This window comes from Amphibalanus amphitrite, unplaced genomic scaffold, assembly GCF_019059575.1.
Source record: "Amphibalanus amphitrite isolate SeventyFive unplaced genomic scaffold, NRLGWU_Aamphi_draft 000245F_arrow, whole genome shotgun sequence".
In the NCBI taxonomy this organism is placed as follows: domain Eukaryota; kingdom Metazoa; phylum Arthropoda; class Thecostraca; order Balanomorpha; family Balanidae; genus Amphibalanus; species Amphibalanus amphitrite.
This window is the reverse complement of record NW_024881740.1, coordinates 67170-85597: the sequence shown is the minus strand read 5'-3', so window position 1 is coordinate 85597 and position 18428 is coordinate 67170. Positions and strand designations below refer to the sequence as shown.

Below are 18428 nucleotides of genomic sequence, written 5' to 3'. Positions count from 1 at the left end.
TTTCATTTCACCCAAATGCCGTGGACCCGCCGGTCTGATTAGCTCCAGAAAGGAGTGTCTACAGTCCGCTCCGCCAGAGGAGAGTCGGGCGCCGCGCGGCGCGGCGTCCCGTCGTTCACAGGCCGGCGCGTGGCCGCGACAGCACAGGTCAAAGGTCATTTGGGTCAGGGTCATGCAATTTTCAGAGTGGGTGTAAATTTGATCGACTAGAGGGTACTTCAAGTTTTGTCGTGATCGTCCCCTTTTTACGCGAGGTATTCGCGAAAAACCGAGAGGGAATCCGTTCGGTCCCCCTATACGGGCGAGGGTTAATGTTAGATCACTTGACGTGATCCGGTGACCTGAACTTAAAGGGACCCTCCCACCTTCAAAAAAGTTAATGAATTGGCATGAAAGTAATGTCGCTCGATTCAGAAAGAGCCAAAACGAATATCTGCCAAATTTCATCGAAAAATATTCACCGGTTTTCAAGATATTAGACTTGTACCTACTTTTGTTTACATTTTGGGATCTCCGCTGTTCCTAGCGACTTTATTTGAAAGTGCGGGCCTTGTTGCGCGCAAAGCAGCATATACCACCGCGTGTTCCAAACGTTAAGTAAAAGATTTAAAATCGTTAGATCTGCGCTGACGTCACACATTCAGAGGGGGCATCCTAATGCATTAGCCCCTCTGAACCCATGTGCTGCAACTTTGAAATTAGATATTTTCGATTTGAGGCATTTCTCGATCTTGTGAGTGCTCAAACCGGTAAGTGCAAGCCAGGGACCCCATTTTGGCTATCTCAACTCAAAACTAATGTTAAGGTGGGATGGTCACTTTAAACGATTAGGTCTGAAGTTTTCACATGTGCGAAAAGATGCATCAAAAGGTTTGCCAAAAACGGCGGAGGATATATTTGCGAAAACCGCAATGGGATCTTCAAACACTTTATCTAGCTCCCTCTTCCCTCCCCTTCCCCAGCCTGGCGCGGGATAACCTAAAAATGTCAACTCATTAACGCCTATTCACTGAAGCACTGAAATTAACAGGCACTGAAGGACTAACAATAGGATTGGACCAAAATTATATTCGATGCTGGTAAGATGGTTATGTCCAGCCGCAGCCACCCCCTTACGTAGACAAGGCAAATTGCCATTCCCGAAGTGGAATGATAACCTGAACACAAGCTTTGGCAAAATGGGTTAGGAATAAATCACCTGAACGAATCACCGGATCCCGATCAGGATTTCCAGGGCTAGATGGATTTCCTCAGCAACAGGAAGTGGGAATAAACCAATCCCAACGGGATCAAGCAAAACTGATGAATTTGTGCGAGCTGAGTTATCCCACTCATAAGGGACCAAAAAATGGTGTTGGTCATTTGGACCACTGTCCGTTTTAATGGAATGGCGAGGTCGGTCGTTTGTGGCCCGCGGACCTGCGCTCCAGCGTACGAGAGGTGGCTGGCTCAGCATCCCACCGCTGCTTCCCAAGGTCGTCATCTGAGCAGCTCTCGGCGGCGCTGCTCTGGGCGGCCGTTCACCTCTCCTCGGGGCGGCGCGGCGCGGCGCTGCCGGCTAATGGGAAGCGCAGCGAGCGGCGGGCGGCGGGCGGCACGGCGGCGGGAGGCGAGCGGCGTGCAGTGTCGGGCGGCACGGCGGCGGCGGAGCACAGTGCGTGCCGAACAGTGACAGCGACGAGCCGAGAACCGTGGCTGGAGGGTTCTGTCAGAACTATAGCAACTCAAGTGACCAGGACTAGACTGAGTGCTACTTCAACCAGTCGTCGGCTGTTCAAAGCCGGGCCCGCAGCGGCCCAGGTGAGCCGAATGAGCGCGGTCCTTCATCCCTCTCAGAGTCTCCAGGGTCCTTGGCATTTTCATAAAATTACCCTCCAACTCACTAAATGCCATTTGCTTCAGGTTCGGCCGGCTAAAAAGGATCTTCTTGGCATGCCCCGTCATGGGTGAATAAGCAACGCCAACAGAAACATCTGTGTATCTTATTTGTTCGACTTTTCGACATTTCGTACATGCTACGAAAGTGCGCAAACTTTCTGAATGGGAAACCCTCAATGGAAATCAAGCTTTAATAGAAGGATGGAATGAACACTAGTACAAACCCACCTGACCGTAACTATTGTATGACACAGCTTGACAAGCATAAAATACATCTAGGTAGAAATATAACTAACCAAATACATGAAGTTGACCTTTTCCTGACATTAAAAATGTACAAACGGAATAGGTAGTATACCCATTACGAAAAGCGGTGGCTTTTCGGTCACTGGCCTTTATCCAACAATCGTGGTAGTGAGTAATATTCAAAAACGATCCCATTTCGACAGGATCCAGTTGGAGCAGTCCTTCTTGAACAGGATCCTTTTTGAACATTGCTAGCAATAATGTTTTTTTCGAGTTTTATTCACACAACGTTCACACACTGAGAAAACATCAGCGACACTATTAAAAAATGACGTATAATGAGAATACGGCCCGCCCGTCTGGGCGGGCCGGGACGACACTATCAGGCCATTGCCGCCCCAGCCCCAGGGAGAGCCAATATGAGACACTTCCCCGGCCGGGGAGAGGTGTAGGATACCGTCCCCCCCCCCCCCCCGGCGCTCCAGACGGGCCGCCCGCCCCCGCCCGCGCTGCCCTGCTTAATAATGGCGTATGGATATAAAATCGCATAGGCACACACTCGCAGGGGCAGCGCCCCTATCACGCCGACCGCCCGAGCGGGACGCCATCGCGCAGTCCGGCGCCCCGGCCGAGCGGCCGGCGGACCGACCCTGAACAGCGTGCTAGGGCCGCTGTGCAGGGCCGGTCACGGGTTAGCCCGGATGGGTTAGGGACGGGGGCATCACAATGCACAATCCATCACCAATGCCGATCAGTCAGCTGCGGATGTTCCGGGAGCACATTGTGCTCACACGGAGGCTGACGTACAGTCTGTCTTAAAAGTACTGCGCAAAGTGACGGTGGATCCGTCAAGCCTGACCGAGGGAGGGCCTGCTAACCTTGAGTCACCGAAGCAATTGACATTCTCGTCCATTCCCCAGGTCAATAAGTTCGGTGACTTTCAAATTAAAGCAGGCCCTTCCTCGGTAAGGCTTGATGGATCCAACGTCACTTTGCGCGGTACTTTTAAGACAGACTGTACACCATAACCATACACATACAGCGACGTACACAAATACCTAACAATCCACGTTCGGAGCTGCTACTGGTGGCGGTGCTCCATCTCCACAGTGTCACGGAACGACAGTCCGAGAGGGGCCCACTTTCTATCGTGCTCATTGTTCTTATTATTAATTTTGGCATTATACTTCTCACTGTCCTTGTCTGCTTTCAGGATTGCAATTAAAGCCGAAATTGATGGTACTCTTTTTGAACAAATGATGTGCACTGCAGCACTTACACAGTGATTTGCCAATGCATCATCCGTTATTCCCAAAATTACCTTTTGTAATGCGATTTTATCAGCTAGAAAACCAAGTTGCTTGCCTCTAAACCACGCTTTCAACTCAGTCCATAGGCCTTTGGCTCTCGGACAGAACCAGACTCTGTGTTGAATGTCATCTAGTTGCCCACAATATTCACATTCATCTGACTTCCTGATGTTCATCATTTTTAACAAGTTGTTTGTCGCTAGTATACGAGTAATTATTTTATATTTCGTACTTCAGTACTGCATTGGGGTTTCTTTTAATGTTAAATAAATGTCACTCCAATTTAACCCTCGCCGGACCTATTGGTTTTCTACATACGCGGCGGCCGAGGGGGGGGGGCGGGTACGACCCCCCTCGCCGTTTCGGCCCTGGTGGAGCTAGCGCGTCGCGGAAAAAACGAGCGTGTGCGCAGTTACGAGACGCAGAGATTGGTACCCGATTTTAAGGTACTAGGTCAACCGGTGACCTCTGAGGTCAGGTCAAGTGCCCCAAGGTACGGTTCAGTTTTTGGTGAATAACTTAACAAACTTAAACGGAATAAGCAAAAAACGGCCGCAGAGCGCCGATTTTGGCAGTATCGTGTTCGCCTCGCTCAGGCGCGTCGAATGATTTACTTTTTGTCCGGGTCAGGTCAACTTGGGGTGTTGACCTCAGCTCAAGGTCAGGTCAGCACCCCCAGGTCACGAAGTTGGTCAAAAGAGGTCATGTCGCATATCATTCGATTCGGCAGGCCTTCCTGAGTCCATTGGTGGCTTTCCCGACTCGCTAGCTCAATTTGATCAAGAGTTATTGACGAAAAACTAATATGACCTTGATGACGTCATATATGACGTCAGCAAGGTCAACATTGCAAAAGTGACGCATCTAACCTTGCAAGGAGTGCATCAAATCACGATTCTGTGTGCTTCAGATAGTTGGAGATCGTTCCCGGCGCCAGAATAGCAGTTTTCATTTTTCCCCATTGACATAATGGTGAGGTCACGAAAATGACCTGACCTCATATGACCTTTAGGAAAAATCCGAGATATACAAGTTGTGGGACTCATAATGGATACTAGATCCTGCAAGTTTCATTTCCCTGTGACATCTCCTCTGGCAGTGAGGGCGTTGCGAAGTTGCGACATCTGAAGACCGTGCAGAGGTTCACTTATGACGTCACAGGTCAGTGACCTGACCTGACCCAAAAATGCGGTTGGTGTCAAAAGATCCGGCTTGGATCAAAGGTCAGGTTTGCCAAGTTTCAGCTCTCTATCGCCAGCGTGTTCGGAGCTATCGCGAAAAAACCCTATGGGGGGGCGGCACCCGCCCCCCCCCCTCGGCCGGCGAAGGTTAAGGCAGGGAACTCGCTTTCCCATTTCGCCTCCCATTTGTTGTTTTGGCATTCAGTTTTCTTTCTTACTAGGACATTGTACGCATTAAAGGGACCCTCCCACCTTCAAAGAAGTTAATGAATTGGCATGAAAGTGATGTCGCTCGGTTCAGAAAGAGCAAAAACGAATATCTACCAAATTTCATCGAAAAATATTCACCGGTTTTCAAGATATTAGACTTTTACTTTTGTTTACTTTTTGGGATCTCCGCTGTTCCTAGCGACTTTATTTGAAAGTGCGGCATTTGTTGCGCGCAAAGCAGCATATACCACCGCGTGCTACAAAACGTTTTAGTCAAACATTTAAAAATCGTTAGATATCTGCGCTGACGTCACACATTCAGAGGGGTATTCCTATGCATTAGCCCCTCTGAATCAAAATGCTACAATTTTGAAATTCAATATTTCCGATTTAAGGCATTTCTCGATGTTGTGAGTGCCGAAACCGGTAATTGTGAGCCAGGGACCCCATTTTGGCTATCTCAACTCAAATCTAATGTTAAGGTGGGAGGGTCCCTTTAATGACTCGAGTTTCTGGGCTTAAAATAAAGCCAATGACAGGATCAACAATTGGTTGTTCCACCTTGTGCCTGTCCTGTGATGTAACCCAATGATTGGGAAGACTACTAATAAAAGCAGAAAAATCAAGAAAATTTGCCCCTACTCGATAAGTCTGGTTAACCCGGCAGTTGCTGGGGTATTTCGCCACCCACCGTTTGCTGGGGGGGGGGGGCGTTAAACGCCCCCAGCCGATAACTCGAGAACCAATAGGCGCAGCGAAACGCACGAGGCGGCAAACGAAAGAACGCGACGAGACGCTTCAGATGAGTACTTAAAAATTGAATTTTGAGGTCACAGGTCGGGTCAAGGTCAGGTCAAACACCTGAAATCGGGCTTTCAGTAGCATGGACTTCAGGACTTCGCAATGGGCGCCTCTCGTCATAAACTCTGTCAAAACGGTGCACAATCCATCATATAAGGCCTACAAGAGTGTCAGCTCCATGTAGGGGTCAGTCAAGCATAGGTCAGGGTCAAGGTCAGGTCAACCGGGTAGGCACATATCCCCGAAAATCAAAACTGATATTCGCAGCCTGTGACACATGTTTTATAGGTAATTTGGGGCGTAGAACACGATGGTGACATTCATTTTATCATATGTGTACGTGTTTGGCTCAAAAAGTTCAATTTAAGAAATGCATGTATCATGGTCGTGAAGCAATCACGAGAAATTGCCAAGATTCAGTTCAAGATTATGGAAAATGCGGGACGATAATCAATAATCGAAGATAGCCATTTGATTGATAATGGTATTGGCAGTCTAATGGCGTTTACGGCATGTCTGTATGTCTATTCTGTGATTTTATATGATTTTTTGAACATATGCCGTTTTTGGTCGAAAACTCAGAAATCATGACGTCACTAAAACCTCGATATCTCAAAAATTTTCCGACCGATTTTTTTGAAACTTTGTCACAACAGACTTCAATCAATTCCCTACAGGTACCCCAAATTTGGCGCGCCTGCGGCGCGCCGTTTTTATGCTATGGCCCGGCGAAAAAAGTGGGGGCGTTTAACGCCCCCCCCCCCCAGCAACTCGCGGGTTAAAGGGACCCTCCCACCTTCAAAAAAGTTTATGAATTGGCATGAAAGTGATGTCGCTCGGTTCAGAAAGAGCGAAAACGAATATCTACCAAATTTCATCGAAAAATATTCACCGGTTTTCAAGATATTAGACTTTTACTTTTGTTTACTTTTTGGGATCTCCGCTGTTCCTAGCGACTTTATTTAAAAGTGCGGCATTTGTTGCGCGCAACGAAGCATATACCACCGCGTGCTACAAAACGTTTTAGTCAAACATTTACGGACGTTCGAAAGCCTGATGACGTCATCAGATTCCCGTAATGGTTAAGAGATAGGGACCACGCTGGTCCCACCCTGCAAGTAAAGGGAAGAAATTTCTTGAACACCATAAAGCTGCGGGGGTTGCAACCAGGATAAATGGTGGTTTCTGAGCCTGGCCGCAAACTTGGCTATCTCAACTCAAAACTAATGTTAAGGTGGGAGGGTCCCTTTAAACTCATCAAAAGTCTTTAACATGCTGTTAGACTTCAAAAGATCATTTATAGTCCTTATGCCACTTTCGTACCATCTCCTAACCCAAGTGCACTTAAAGGTAGTGTGCCAGCTTTCCTGGACCGTATGGAGTTAATGGCCCAGATAAGGAGAACCGGATTTTTAGAACTTATCCATACCTTCAAAACTCATGGAAACGTCTTAAATTCTTCAAATTTTGAGTACCCCAGTGCGAAATTCGCCCCGACGGGTTGTCGGTCGTACCCCAACCACATTTCACACCACTATGAACAATAAATGCACACACTGAAATCGCTATTACCGATATGCTCATCCAATCAAGTTTCGATAAACCCGTTCATCATCATCTCCTGCGGTTTCGAACACGCCTGTTAGGTGGTGCGGTAGACCGCGCCCAAAGCCAGGGCCCCGGTAACGTGAGGTAGCCGAGTCGGGGCAGCGTGCGCTGACCCAAGCCGGGGCCGCGCGTCCTCCCGGTGTCATGTGATAGCCCGGGGCTGCCCGCGGGGATGCGGTAGACCGCGCCCAAAGCTGCGGCCCCGGCTTGGGTCAGCGCACGCTGCCCCGACTCGGCTACCTCACGTTACCGGGGCCCTGGCTTTGGGCGCGGCTTCTGCTCATACTTTGTGGTGCGGTGGTGGTGCGTCGGGCCGCGCGCTCTGACTTCGGCCAAGAAAAATGTGTCAGCTGATCATTGTCATTTCTGCCACTTGCGTGTGGTGAAATGGGGTCATAGCTTAACCCGGCAGTTGCTGGGGTATTTCGCCACCCACCGTTTGCTGGGGGGGGGGGCGTTAAACGCCCCCAGCCGATAACTCGAGAACCAATAGGCGCAGCGAAACGCACGAGGCGGCAAACGAAAGAGCGCGACGAGACGCTTCAGATGAGTACTTTAAAGTTGAATTTTGAGGTCACAGGTCGGGTCAAGGTCAGGTCAAACACCTGAAATCGGGCTTTCAGTAGCATGGACTTCAGGACTTCGCAATGGGCGCCTGTCGCCATAAACTCTGTCAAAACGGTGCATAATCCATCTTATAAGGCGTACAAGAGTGTGAGCCCCATATAGGGGTCAGTCAAGCATAGGTCAGGGTCAAGGTCAGGTCAACCGGGTAGGCACATATCCCCGAAAATCAAAACTGATATTCGCAGCCTGTGACACATGTTTTATAGGTAATTTGGGGCGTAGAACACGATGGTGACATTCATTTTATCATATGTGTACGTGTTTGGCTCAAAAAGTTCAATTTAAGAAATTCATGTATCATGGTCACGAAAAATTGCCAAGATTCAGTTCAAGATTTTGGAAAATGCGGAACGATAATCAATAATTGAAGATAGCCATTTGATTGATCATGGTATTGGCAGTCTAATGGCGTTTACGGCATGTCTGTATGTCTATTCTGTGATTTTATATGATTTTTTGAACATATGCCGTTTTTGGTCGAAAACTCAGAAATCATGACGTCACTAAAACCTCGATATCTCAAAAATTTTCCGACCGATTTTTTTGAAACTTTGTCACAATAAACTTCAATCAATTCTCTACAGGTACCCAAAATTTGGCGCGCCTGCGGCGCGCCGTTTTTATGCTATGGCCCGGCGAAAAAAGTGGGGGCGTTTAACGCCCCCCCCCCAGCAACTCGCGGGTTAAGAGACGGATTTTTCATATCAATTATTTTACATAAAATCACATTTCAAACCATAAATAATGTTCGACAGCCAAATAAAAGAAACAATACCATTACAGGCTTACAGTAAGGCTCGACATTGTGTTGTCTACGATTAGACAGCTGATAACTCATTCCCGTACGTCGTAACTCTATAATGACCTTTGCTTATTGTCACATGTGCGCCGCATTCGCGATTGTTGCCGACGCCTATTTGCAGGTCAGCCCACTACAGTTGTTATGCATATCGAAAAACCGATAAACTTTTAGGCGAAAAAGGCACTATTCCAGGCCCATTTTTGATTTTCTTTGCGATATTAGGTAAAAACAGAAGCTTCTTATCCTAGGAAAAATAAAATGGGAAATCTTTCAAAGGTGGCACACTACCTTTAAAGGTAGTGTGCCAGCTTTCCTGGACCGTATGGAGTTAATGCCCCAGATAAGGAGAACCGGATTTTTAGAACTTATCCATACCTTCAAAACTCATGGAAACGTCTTAAATTCTTCAAATTTTGAGTACCCCAGTGCGAAATTCGCCCCGACGGGTTGTCGGTCGTACCCCAACCACATTTCACACCACTGTGAACAATAAATGCACACACTGAAATCGCTATTACCGATATGCTCATCCAATCAAGTTTCGATAAACCCGTTCATCATCATCTCCTGCGGTTTCGAACACGCCTGTTAGGTGGTGCGGTAGACCGCGCCCAAAGCCAGGGCCCCGGTAACGTGAGGTAGCCGAGTCGGGGCAGCGTGCGCTGACCCAAGCCGGGGCCGCGCGTCCTCCCGGTGTCATGTGATAACCCGGGGCTGCCTGCGGGGATGCGGTAGACCGCGCCCAAAGCTGCGGCCCCGGCTTGGGTCAGCGCACGCTGCCCCGACTCGGCTACCTCACGTTACCGGGGCCCTGGCTTTGGGCGCGGCTTCTGCTCATACTTTGTGGTGCGGTGGTGGTGCGTCGGGCCGCGCGCTCTGACTTCGGCCAAGAAAAATGCGTCAGCTGATCATTGTCATTTCTGCCACTTGCGTGTGGTGAAATGGGGTCATAACTTAAGAGACGGCTTTTTCATATCAATTATTTTACATAAAATCATATTTCAAACCATAAATAATGTTCGACAGCAAAATAAAAGAAACAATACCAATACAGGCTTACAGTTTAAGGCTCGACATTGTGTTGTCTACGATTAGACAGCTGATAACTCATTCCCGTACGTCGTAACTCTATAATGACCTTTGCTTATTGTCACATGTGCGCCGCATTCGCAATTGTTGCCGACGCCTGTTTGCAGGTCGGCCCACTACAGTTGTTATACATATCGCAAAACCGATAAACTTTTAGGCGAAAAAGGCACTATTCCAGGCCCATTTTTGATTTTTTTGCGATATTAGGTAAAAACAGAAGCTTCTTATCCAAGGAAAAATAAAATGGGAAATATTTCAAAGGTGGCACACTACCTTTAAACTTTGTGAAGTCGGAAAAGAAGATATTACTTCGAGTAATGTAATCATCTTCCATTCGGTAACTATCTCGGAGATCTGCTAGAGCCAGCATTATTTCTTTCCAGAACTGATTTCGAAGTCCATTTGTTTTCTTCCTAATCGCTTCTGCTCCTAAACCCCAGATAAATCCTATTTTTCGCATTTCTTTTTCTACAATTTCGCCCCAAACATTGGGATTTATTATTGCTCTCTTAATCCAGCTAATCTTTAATGCCGATATATAAGAGTCCAGGTCAACCATGCCAACACCCCCCTTCAAAGTACTTTTGACCGTTGTTAACCGGTTTATCTTATCATTCTTTCCATTCCACAGAAAGCCAAATAGCATTTTCTTAAGACTCTTCAGCACAGCTGTTGTAGGTCTGGGAATTGACAGAAACAGATAACTGACTTTTGAAAGCAGGAGAGTTTTTATAATTGTAACCCTACCTTGTAACGATATATTGCGGTATTTCCATCTTCCTATTTCTCTTGCAACGTCATTGATTTTGTCATCATATGCCTTTGTAACCTTGCAGAGATCATTTTCGAATGTTACTCCTAGAATTTTAACTGATTGACACCAATCTAATGAAACTTTCCTTTCTAGGTATTCCTTATTTCTGAACACTTCTCCAATCCACATTGCTTTACTCTTCTCTAGGTTTGGGCGAAGTCCAGAGTACTTGGCAAACCAACCAAGCTCTTGAAATAGTGCTCTTAAAGGGACTATCCCATCTTTAACATGGGGTTTGAGTTGAGATAGCCAAGTTTGCGGCGAGGTTCAGAAACCACTATCTACCTAGGTTGCAACCCCCGCGGCCTCTTGGTGTTGAAGAAATTCGTTCCCTTCATTTGAAAATGGGCCTTGCGCAAGGCCCTATCTTCAACATGAAGCGACCGTTAGTGTGACGTCACCTCGTTTAGTCATTCTGATTTAAATGGGTTTGTTCGTTGAAAAATCGCTTAAAACTTGGTCTGAACTTTGTTGTGGTGCCTACAGAGTAAAAAGAATCAGCTTTATGACAGTAATGTGGCCTGGGGAAGGAGGTTATTTTGGGCTGTGACGTCACATATTTGAAAGTTTGTGTTTGGAATATGGGAAGCCTAAGATGTTTAATGAAAAATAAATGCCAGAACCGTGTTCCTGGTCATCCAATCTATAAAGTCGGGCACAATTTAACTGGTTTTAACAACATTTTAGAAGGTGGGATAGTTCCTTTAAACTATTTTCATCAGGGTGTAATAAACACACAGTATCATCTGCGTACATTGATATTTTGTGCGCTCTGTTACCTAGTTTCACGCCTTTGATCTCACGATTCTGAATGATCTTGTTCGCCAAAATTTCCATCACCAAAAGAAATAGATAGCAGCTCAAGGCTTCGCCCTGTCTACACGATCTGCTTAGTTTAATTTCGCCAGAAAGATGCCCATTGTAAGCCACTCGTGCTGTTGATCCAACGTACAAAGCATTGAACCAACGTATTATATTAGCGGGAATGTCTTGTTTTTTCATTACCTCCCGGAGAAAACTCCAATTCACAGAATCAAAAGCTGCCTCAATGTCTGACAAAAACAAAAACGAAATATAACCATACCTCGACATGCCCCATAGAAAAACTAAGCAATCCACGAAATACCCCCCAACATCACCCACCGTAAGTTCTATCGAGCGTCATCGCATTCAGGCGCCTATGTAGTTATATTGAAAAACATTCAAACCAGAACTTACACGGAAACAACTCTCACAACCCGAACAAAAAATGATCATTTAGAAGAAATATATATTAGGTTACAAATGTAGCTCTAATTATGGTCGGTTGATCGAATAACCAAAAAGAAAAAACTATAAATAACACTGAATGATTCCAGCGTAGGTACGAACGTAATCATGACCTTATTAATTGGTAGGTAGAAGGTTACCAGACCCTAAAACACCTTTACCCAGCATTACTCTAAAACCGTACATATATTGTTTTACACAAACAGATGCTGATGTAATGGTGTGTGCATTGATGCATGTTTCGTTTTGACATATATAAGCCGAATTTGTACACTGAAAAATACTAAAATGGAAAAATGCATGCTGGTTTAACCCTCGCCGGACCTAATGGTTTTCTACATACATACGCCAAAACCGGGGATTGACTGGCTGGCTGGCTGGTTGGTTGGTTAGTTGGTTGGTTCGTTGGTTGGTATGACACCCGCCCCCCCCCCCCCCCCTGGTCCCTGAGGTCAGGTCAGGTGCCCCAAGGCACGGGTTCGGTTTTGGGTAAATAACTTCGCCAAAAATGGTCTCAGAGTCTCGAATTTAGGATCATCGTGTTTGTCTAGCTCACGCGCGTTGAATGGTATATTGTTTGTGCGGTTGAGGTCAACTTAAGGTGTTGAAGGTCAAGGTCAGGCCAGTGCCCTCAGGTCACGAAGTTGGTCAAAGGTCATATAGAATATCATTCGATTTGGCAGGTCTTCCAGCGTCTATTGGTGGCTTTCCCGACTCGCTAGCTCAATTTCCTTGGGAATTGACGAAAAACTCCTATGACCCCAGCGACGTCATAAATGACGTCATGCAAGGTCAACAATGCAAAAGTGAAGCATTGGAACTTGCAAGTACTGCGTGAAATCACGATTACATGTGCTTGAGCTAGGTTTTGGTCAACCCCGGCGTCATAATAACAGATTCCACATTTCCCAATTGTCTTATAATGGTGAGGTCATGTGAACGACCTGACCGCATGTGACCTTGACGAAAAATCCGAGATATACAAGAGGTGAGACCTCAGGAGGATCCTAAATCCCGTAAGTTTCATCTCCCTGTGAAAGCTCGTCTGGCACCGAGGACGTTGCGAAGTTGCGACATGTCAGGACGGTACAGAGGTCCGTTTATGACATGTCAGTGACCTGACCTGACATGACCTGAAAATGCGGTTGTGTCACAAGATCCGGCTTGGATCAAAGGTCAGATATCCCAAGCTTTAGCTCTCTATCGCCGGAGTGTCCCGAGCTATCGCGGGAACACCCCTAAAGGGGCGGCACCCCCCTCGGCAGGCAAGGGTTTAGGGGGATTTTGTTTTCGTTTTTAGCACTTTTACCACTCCCCGTCTCTGAATGGCTCATTTTCGACTGAACCAACTCCAAAGGCAGTGACTGTAAGTGATATTCCGTGACCTCAACTGATTTTTTCCCGCAGGCCGTGTGCAGCCGAAATCGACTGGCAGCGTTCATCAGGCGTTCAGCTCCGCGGCCAGGCGTAAACTCGAAGACCGAAAAGCACCAAAATGACGGTCCCGCAAGCCTGCACAGCACTAAGGTACTTTCAGGACGAACACGAATACGGGCGTGATAGAGATGATACTCGGTAGCCAGCAAACAAAGGGCGAGTTCAAACAAACCATCCTATATTTACACTCCTCTCCTATATCTTAACCCGCGCCCTGCTGGGGGGGGTGTTTGAACACCCCCCCCCTGTGGTTTTTCGCGAATATCTCAAAAACGGCGGCGCGGAGCGCCGCCGTTTTTGGTACACCTTATCATACATCAATTCTACACATGTTGTGAAAATTTCAGACCAAGGTCATTCAAGGTCAGGTCACCAGGTCACTCGAAGTGACCTCACCTCATAAAAAGTTTCAATGTCTGCCATAGCTACACCGAGTGACCGATCGCTTTGAAACTTTCAGCGATTGCTAAGAGCATTAGCATGTACAAAATGTATATCTCAGAATTTTGATATCGATGACCTAAGGTCAGGTCAATTTTGCGACCTCACCATTATAAGTCAATGGGAGAAAATTGAAATGCGCCTGTTTTGGACGAAAGACATTATAAACACTCCCAAACACTGAATTACAGGTGGTTTAGACACACTGAACATGAAAATGGTGTCTGTGACCCCTGTTTATGCCCTGAGGTCATCTTAGGTCACGAATGGTATCTAACAGTTTTTCGCAAATAACTTTTGATAGAGGCATGCTAGAGCGATGAAAACGCCTTAGATGTGTTCAGCTCGACGATACGGATCGACTGATATGCAACATGACCCTTTCCGGTCAGGTCATGACCTTGACCTGAGGTCAAATTTTCAAGTTGACCTTTCAAGGTCAAATTATAGTTCGTTCGATGCGTCTTGACGAGAGGAACACGATGCCGGTAAAAGTAAGCTCGTACAATGCTTGGGTCAAAAGTTATTGCAGAAAAACTGTTTCCGAAAAAATCGGCTATTTTTGCAGTTTTTGCCCCCTGCAGGCAAAACCGTTGACGTTAGGTCAAATATGAGAAAATTACTCAGAAAGGGCGTTAATAGGGCTATCGAATGCGCTTTTCCGCGGCGCTGTAGCTCTATTGGTTCCCGAGTTATGCGTTGGCTTCTTGGAAATTTTCGACATTCGACCTGGAAATCGGCGAAAATTTGCCTTCAATGACCTCTGGTGACCTGACCTTTGACCTGACCAAAAAATTGACCGAAGTGATTTCCTCATTATTTTTGACGCTCTTTCGAACGCCGCCTTCCGCGTATCGCTACGTGGCCCAGGAGCCGAGTTAGAAGGGGGGGTGTTCAAACACCCCCCCCCCAGCAGGGCGTGGAAATCCAGGACCCCCAGCCGGGCGCGGGTTAACAAAATGATGGTCGGTAAATACCCCGTAGAGTTTGCGTAGCACTTTGCAAAGGGCGTCGTCGCTCCTAGGAAAGGAGCGAAAGGTTTATACTGTATGTACATACGTTCATGATAGCGATAGCGATATCCGTCCCGACTGCGGCAGCCATATTGTGGCCGGTAACAGGGGGGGGGGGGTGCGGCTCTCACCCTGCGGAGACCCGGCTGCCAGTGACCTGAGACCCCCGCCCCGCCGCAGGATGCCCACCCGCTGCGGTCGTCTGCTGCTGCTGGTGCCACTACTGGTCGTGGCGCTGAATGTCTGGTGGGGCGGCTGGCGGCCGCCGCTCGACGTCCCGGCCGGCCGGCCTCTGCTGCACAGAGAGGACAGCGCAGACACCGCGCGCATCATCAGTCAGGCCGTCTGGCAGGCATCCAAACTGGATCCGTCTCAACCCATTAGCCAACAGCCGCCGATCCACGGTCCCAGGTCGTCCACTCGACCACCCTACAACCAACAACCGGGACCCACAGGTCCCCAGTTGTTCACTCAGCTGTCCACCAAGCAGCCGCAGCCACACGGAGGTTCTTCTCCATCTCCTCGGCCCACTGTCAGCCCACAGTCGTCAGAGAAGTCCCCTAATCCCATCCCTCGGATCCCACTCAAACACCAGAAACCAAACGAAAGTTCGTCTCCGCAGCCGGCTCCCGGCAATCCGACAGTAGCTTTGCAATCGACCGAGAAGGATTCCTGGTCCTCACAAATTGTTCGACTGCCACCAAAATCGATTCCCGAAAAGTCATTAAAACCGAACGGCACGCGCACCATCCTCTTCTGGAACAAGTTCTACAACAACGCCGACTTCTACGTCGGCTATGGCAAGAAGCCGTTCATCGGCTGCCCGCAGAGCAACTGCGCCACGACCAGCAACCGGTCGCACTTGGCGCAAGCGGATGCCGTTCTCTTCCACATGCTGAACGCGGTGCTGCCGCTGCCGGCACGCCTGCCGCACCACCGCTTCGTGTTCTTCCTGAAGGAGCCACCGATGCTGGCCCACATCCGCAGCCCCAAGTACCGTGGTGTGTTCAACCTGACGATGACGTACCGTCGCGACTCGGACGTGGTGAACGACTACTTCTCCACGCTGTCCGGCGCCGAGCTGACGCCGCTGCCCGACATCGGCAACCGCTCCAAGCCCGTCGCCTGGATCGTGTCCCACTGCGAGACGCCCAGCGGCCGCGAGCTGTACGTCGACGAGCTGCAGCGCTACATCGACGTCGACATATACGGCAAGTGCGGCCCGCTGAAGTGTCCGACCAAAGCGCACGGTGGCAAAAACCGCTATGAGTGCTACCGGACCGTAGCCAAACACTACCACTTCTACCTGGCGTTCGAGAACTCGCAGTGCAGAGACTATGCGACGGAGAAGCTGTCTCTGCCGCTGCGCTACGGCATGGTGCCTGTGGTGCTGGGAGACAGCCGGCACCTGTACGAACGCATCGCGCCGCCCGGCTCCTTCATCCACATCAGCGACTTCGCCGGACCGCAGGAGCTGGCCGAGCACCTGCACTACCTGATGTCCAACCGGACGGCGTACCAGCGCTACTTCCAGTGGCGGAGCCGGTACCACGTGGTGGACGGCACCGGCTGGTGCCGGCTGTGCAGCTACCTGCACGAGCAGCACGCGCCGCAGTACTACGACGATATGGGCAGCTGGTGGGTGGACGGCGGCGCCTGCAACTACGACACCGTCATACCGGAGCCGCCGACCGGCGACGAGACGGCCGCGGCGCGAGCCGGCAGCAGCGGCGCAGCGTGACGAGCGCCGGCCGCCCAGCCGCGGCTGGTGGCCGCGCGCCTCCGCACCTCCCTCATCACACCAGGGGGCTGGAGTACTCCTCGACTGCGGGTGTTTTAACGTTGTGGCCTTGTAAACGCTGTGAGATGAGGCATAATGTCCGTCAATGTGCAATGTTCTTGCTGTCCGGGTCGACCATGTTTGGCTAACACGTACTTTGTAGTTCGAGTGGTGGGCAACAATAGTGCTAGCTAATTGATCCAGATAGAATGGAGACGGTACCTTTCGCATGTGATTAGCATGAGTTAGCGTTTTGAGCGAGCATTGGTCGTTGAGCTAGGATAGGGGCAGACTACGCCAAGCTGTGCGGACAGCAGACACATGAAAACTTCTGTCTGAAATTTCTACTAATTAGCAAAAATGTTGGTATGTTTGTGAAAAAAAAAAACGAGATACGAAATGTACACACTAGCTCTGACTAGAAAGAGTCCTTACATTAATATCAATCCATCCGTCCACACACCTTGAATTGTACTCACAAATACTTATGTCATGGCAGCAATGTAATAGTGAGAAATGGCTCACGGTTCCACCCGCAAAACGCCATGACATTCCCAATTAGGTTACCAATGAACATCAGTGATAAAGCTGTCCGGCAAAGGCAGTAGAGTGAGCATTTCATGCTTTGAATGACTTATTTATTAAATAGCTCATGAGTGAATGTAGGAGTTGAATGATTACAGGGGTGTCGATTTGTGAAAATGGTTGGGGGTGCCCAGAGCTTTAACCCTCACCCGTATACATTGGGGGGGGGGGGGGTCGAACGGACCCCCCTCGGTTTTTCGCGAATAACTCGCGTAGAAAGCGCCCGATCACGACGAAACTTTCAGTAGTGCCCTCGTGTTGATCAATTTTCGATAGCTTCGATAGCATTCGATAGCTCTTTCAACGCTCTTTCGCCAAAGTAGTCCTCAGATTTGACCTCAGGTCATCGGCTTAGCATAAACTCTCCAGAGGGCAAAACTCCAGTAAAAGCCACTTATGAAAAAGTTTTTTTCTGTCATAGCTTTTTACTCGAGAAAGCCACGACATTTATTTTGCCAGCCATCATGTTCTTCTCAGCAAGACGCGTCGAATAAACTATAGTTTGACCTTGAAATTCCATTTTGAAATTTGACCCCGGGTCAAGGTCAAGACCGGACCGGAAAAGGGTATGTTGCATGTCAGTCGATCCGTTCAGTCGATCATCGCTCTAGCATGCGTCTACCAGAAGTTATTAACGAAAAACTGTTGGCTCCCTTTTGTGAACTGAGATGACCTCAGGTATATAAGGAAGGGTCACGTCATTTTCACGTCGGGTGTCATTTTCCAGTTCAGTGTGTCATGTCGAATTGTTAATAGGTGTTTGGAAGTGTTCAGAATGTCGTCCGTCCAGAAAAAAACGCATTTTATTTTCCTTCCATTGACACTGATGATAGATATCGGACTTTCGTCCCCGTCTTGAGGTGAGATGTTCGTTTGTCTGGCCGCTATGTCTGCCTCGAGCGGTGGAGTATTGGTTACAACTGCCGCCTATCACCGGGACAACCTAGATCGTTTCCCGCTGACCACAGGAGCTTTCGATAAGGTATGACGCGTACGGCGCAACGCCACCAACACCCAAGATCTTTCTATGGACCAAAGAACAACTGACGACGGCCGGAGAAGTAACTGGCCGAAATGTTGTGAAACTAACATCTCAACTCAAGACGGGAACGAAAGTCCGACAACTAACATCCGTGATACTAATGCCTCGTCTCAAGCATTCCGAAGAATTATCCCATGGACTTATAGGTAATGGGGAGGTGGCAAAATTGACCTGACCTTAGGTCACCGGTATCGAAGTTTCGAGATAATAGATATGTTACAGGGAGTTTGAGAAATCCGTGAGTTTGCAAACTCCCTAGTGAGTTTGCAAACTCCCTGACCCATCAGTGAGTTTG

At 48.4% G+C, this 18428-nt stretch overlaps 2 protein-coding genes across 2 annotated transcripts in view; one reads left to right on the top strand and one right to left on the bottom strand.

Moving 5' to 3' along the window:
* The window catches only part of LOC122386263 (polyamine-transporting ATPase 13A2-like), a 110583-nt gene that overhangs the window by 31697 nt on the left and 60458 nt on the right, over window positions 1–18428 (bottom strand).
* LOC122386264 (alpha-(1,3)-fucosyltransferase C-like) lies at window positions 1619–17175 on the top strand. The gene is made up of 3 exons (XM_043375299.1): window positions 1619–1800; window positions 13243–13362; window positions 14907–17175. Exons 2-3 carry the CDS (start codon window positions 13331–13333, stop codon window positions 16465–16467), a joined length of 1593 nt encoding a protein of 530 aa, XP_043231234.1. The 5' UTR covers window positions 1619–1800; window positions 13243–13330; the 3' UTR covers window positions 16468–17175.

Bases quoted from the DNA above. Each gene is read 5' to 3' on its own strand.
- LOC122386264 (XM_043375299.1), top strand. From the start codon at position 13,331: ATGACGGTCCCGCAAGCCTGCACAGCACTAAG. The intron at 13,363-14,906 runs GTACTTTCAGGA...GCCCCGCCGCAG, and splicing joins CAAGCCTGCACAGCACTAAG to GATGCCCACCCGCTGCGGTC.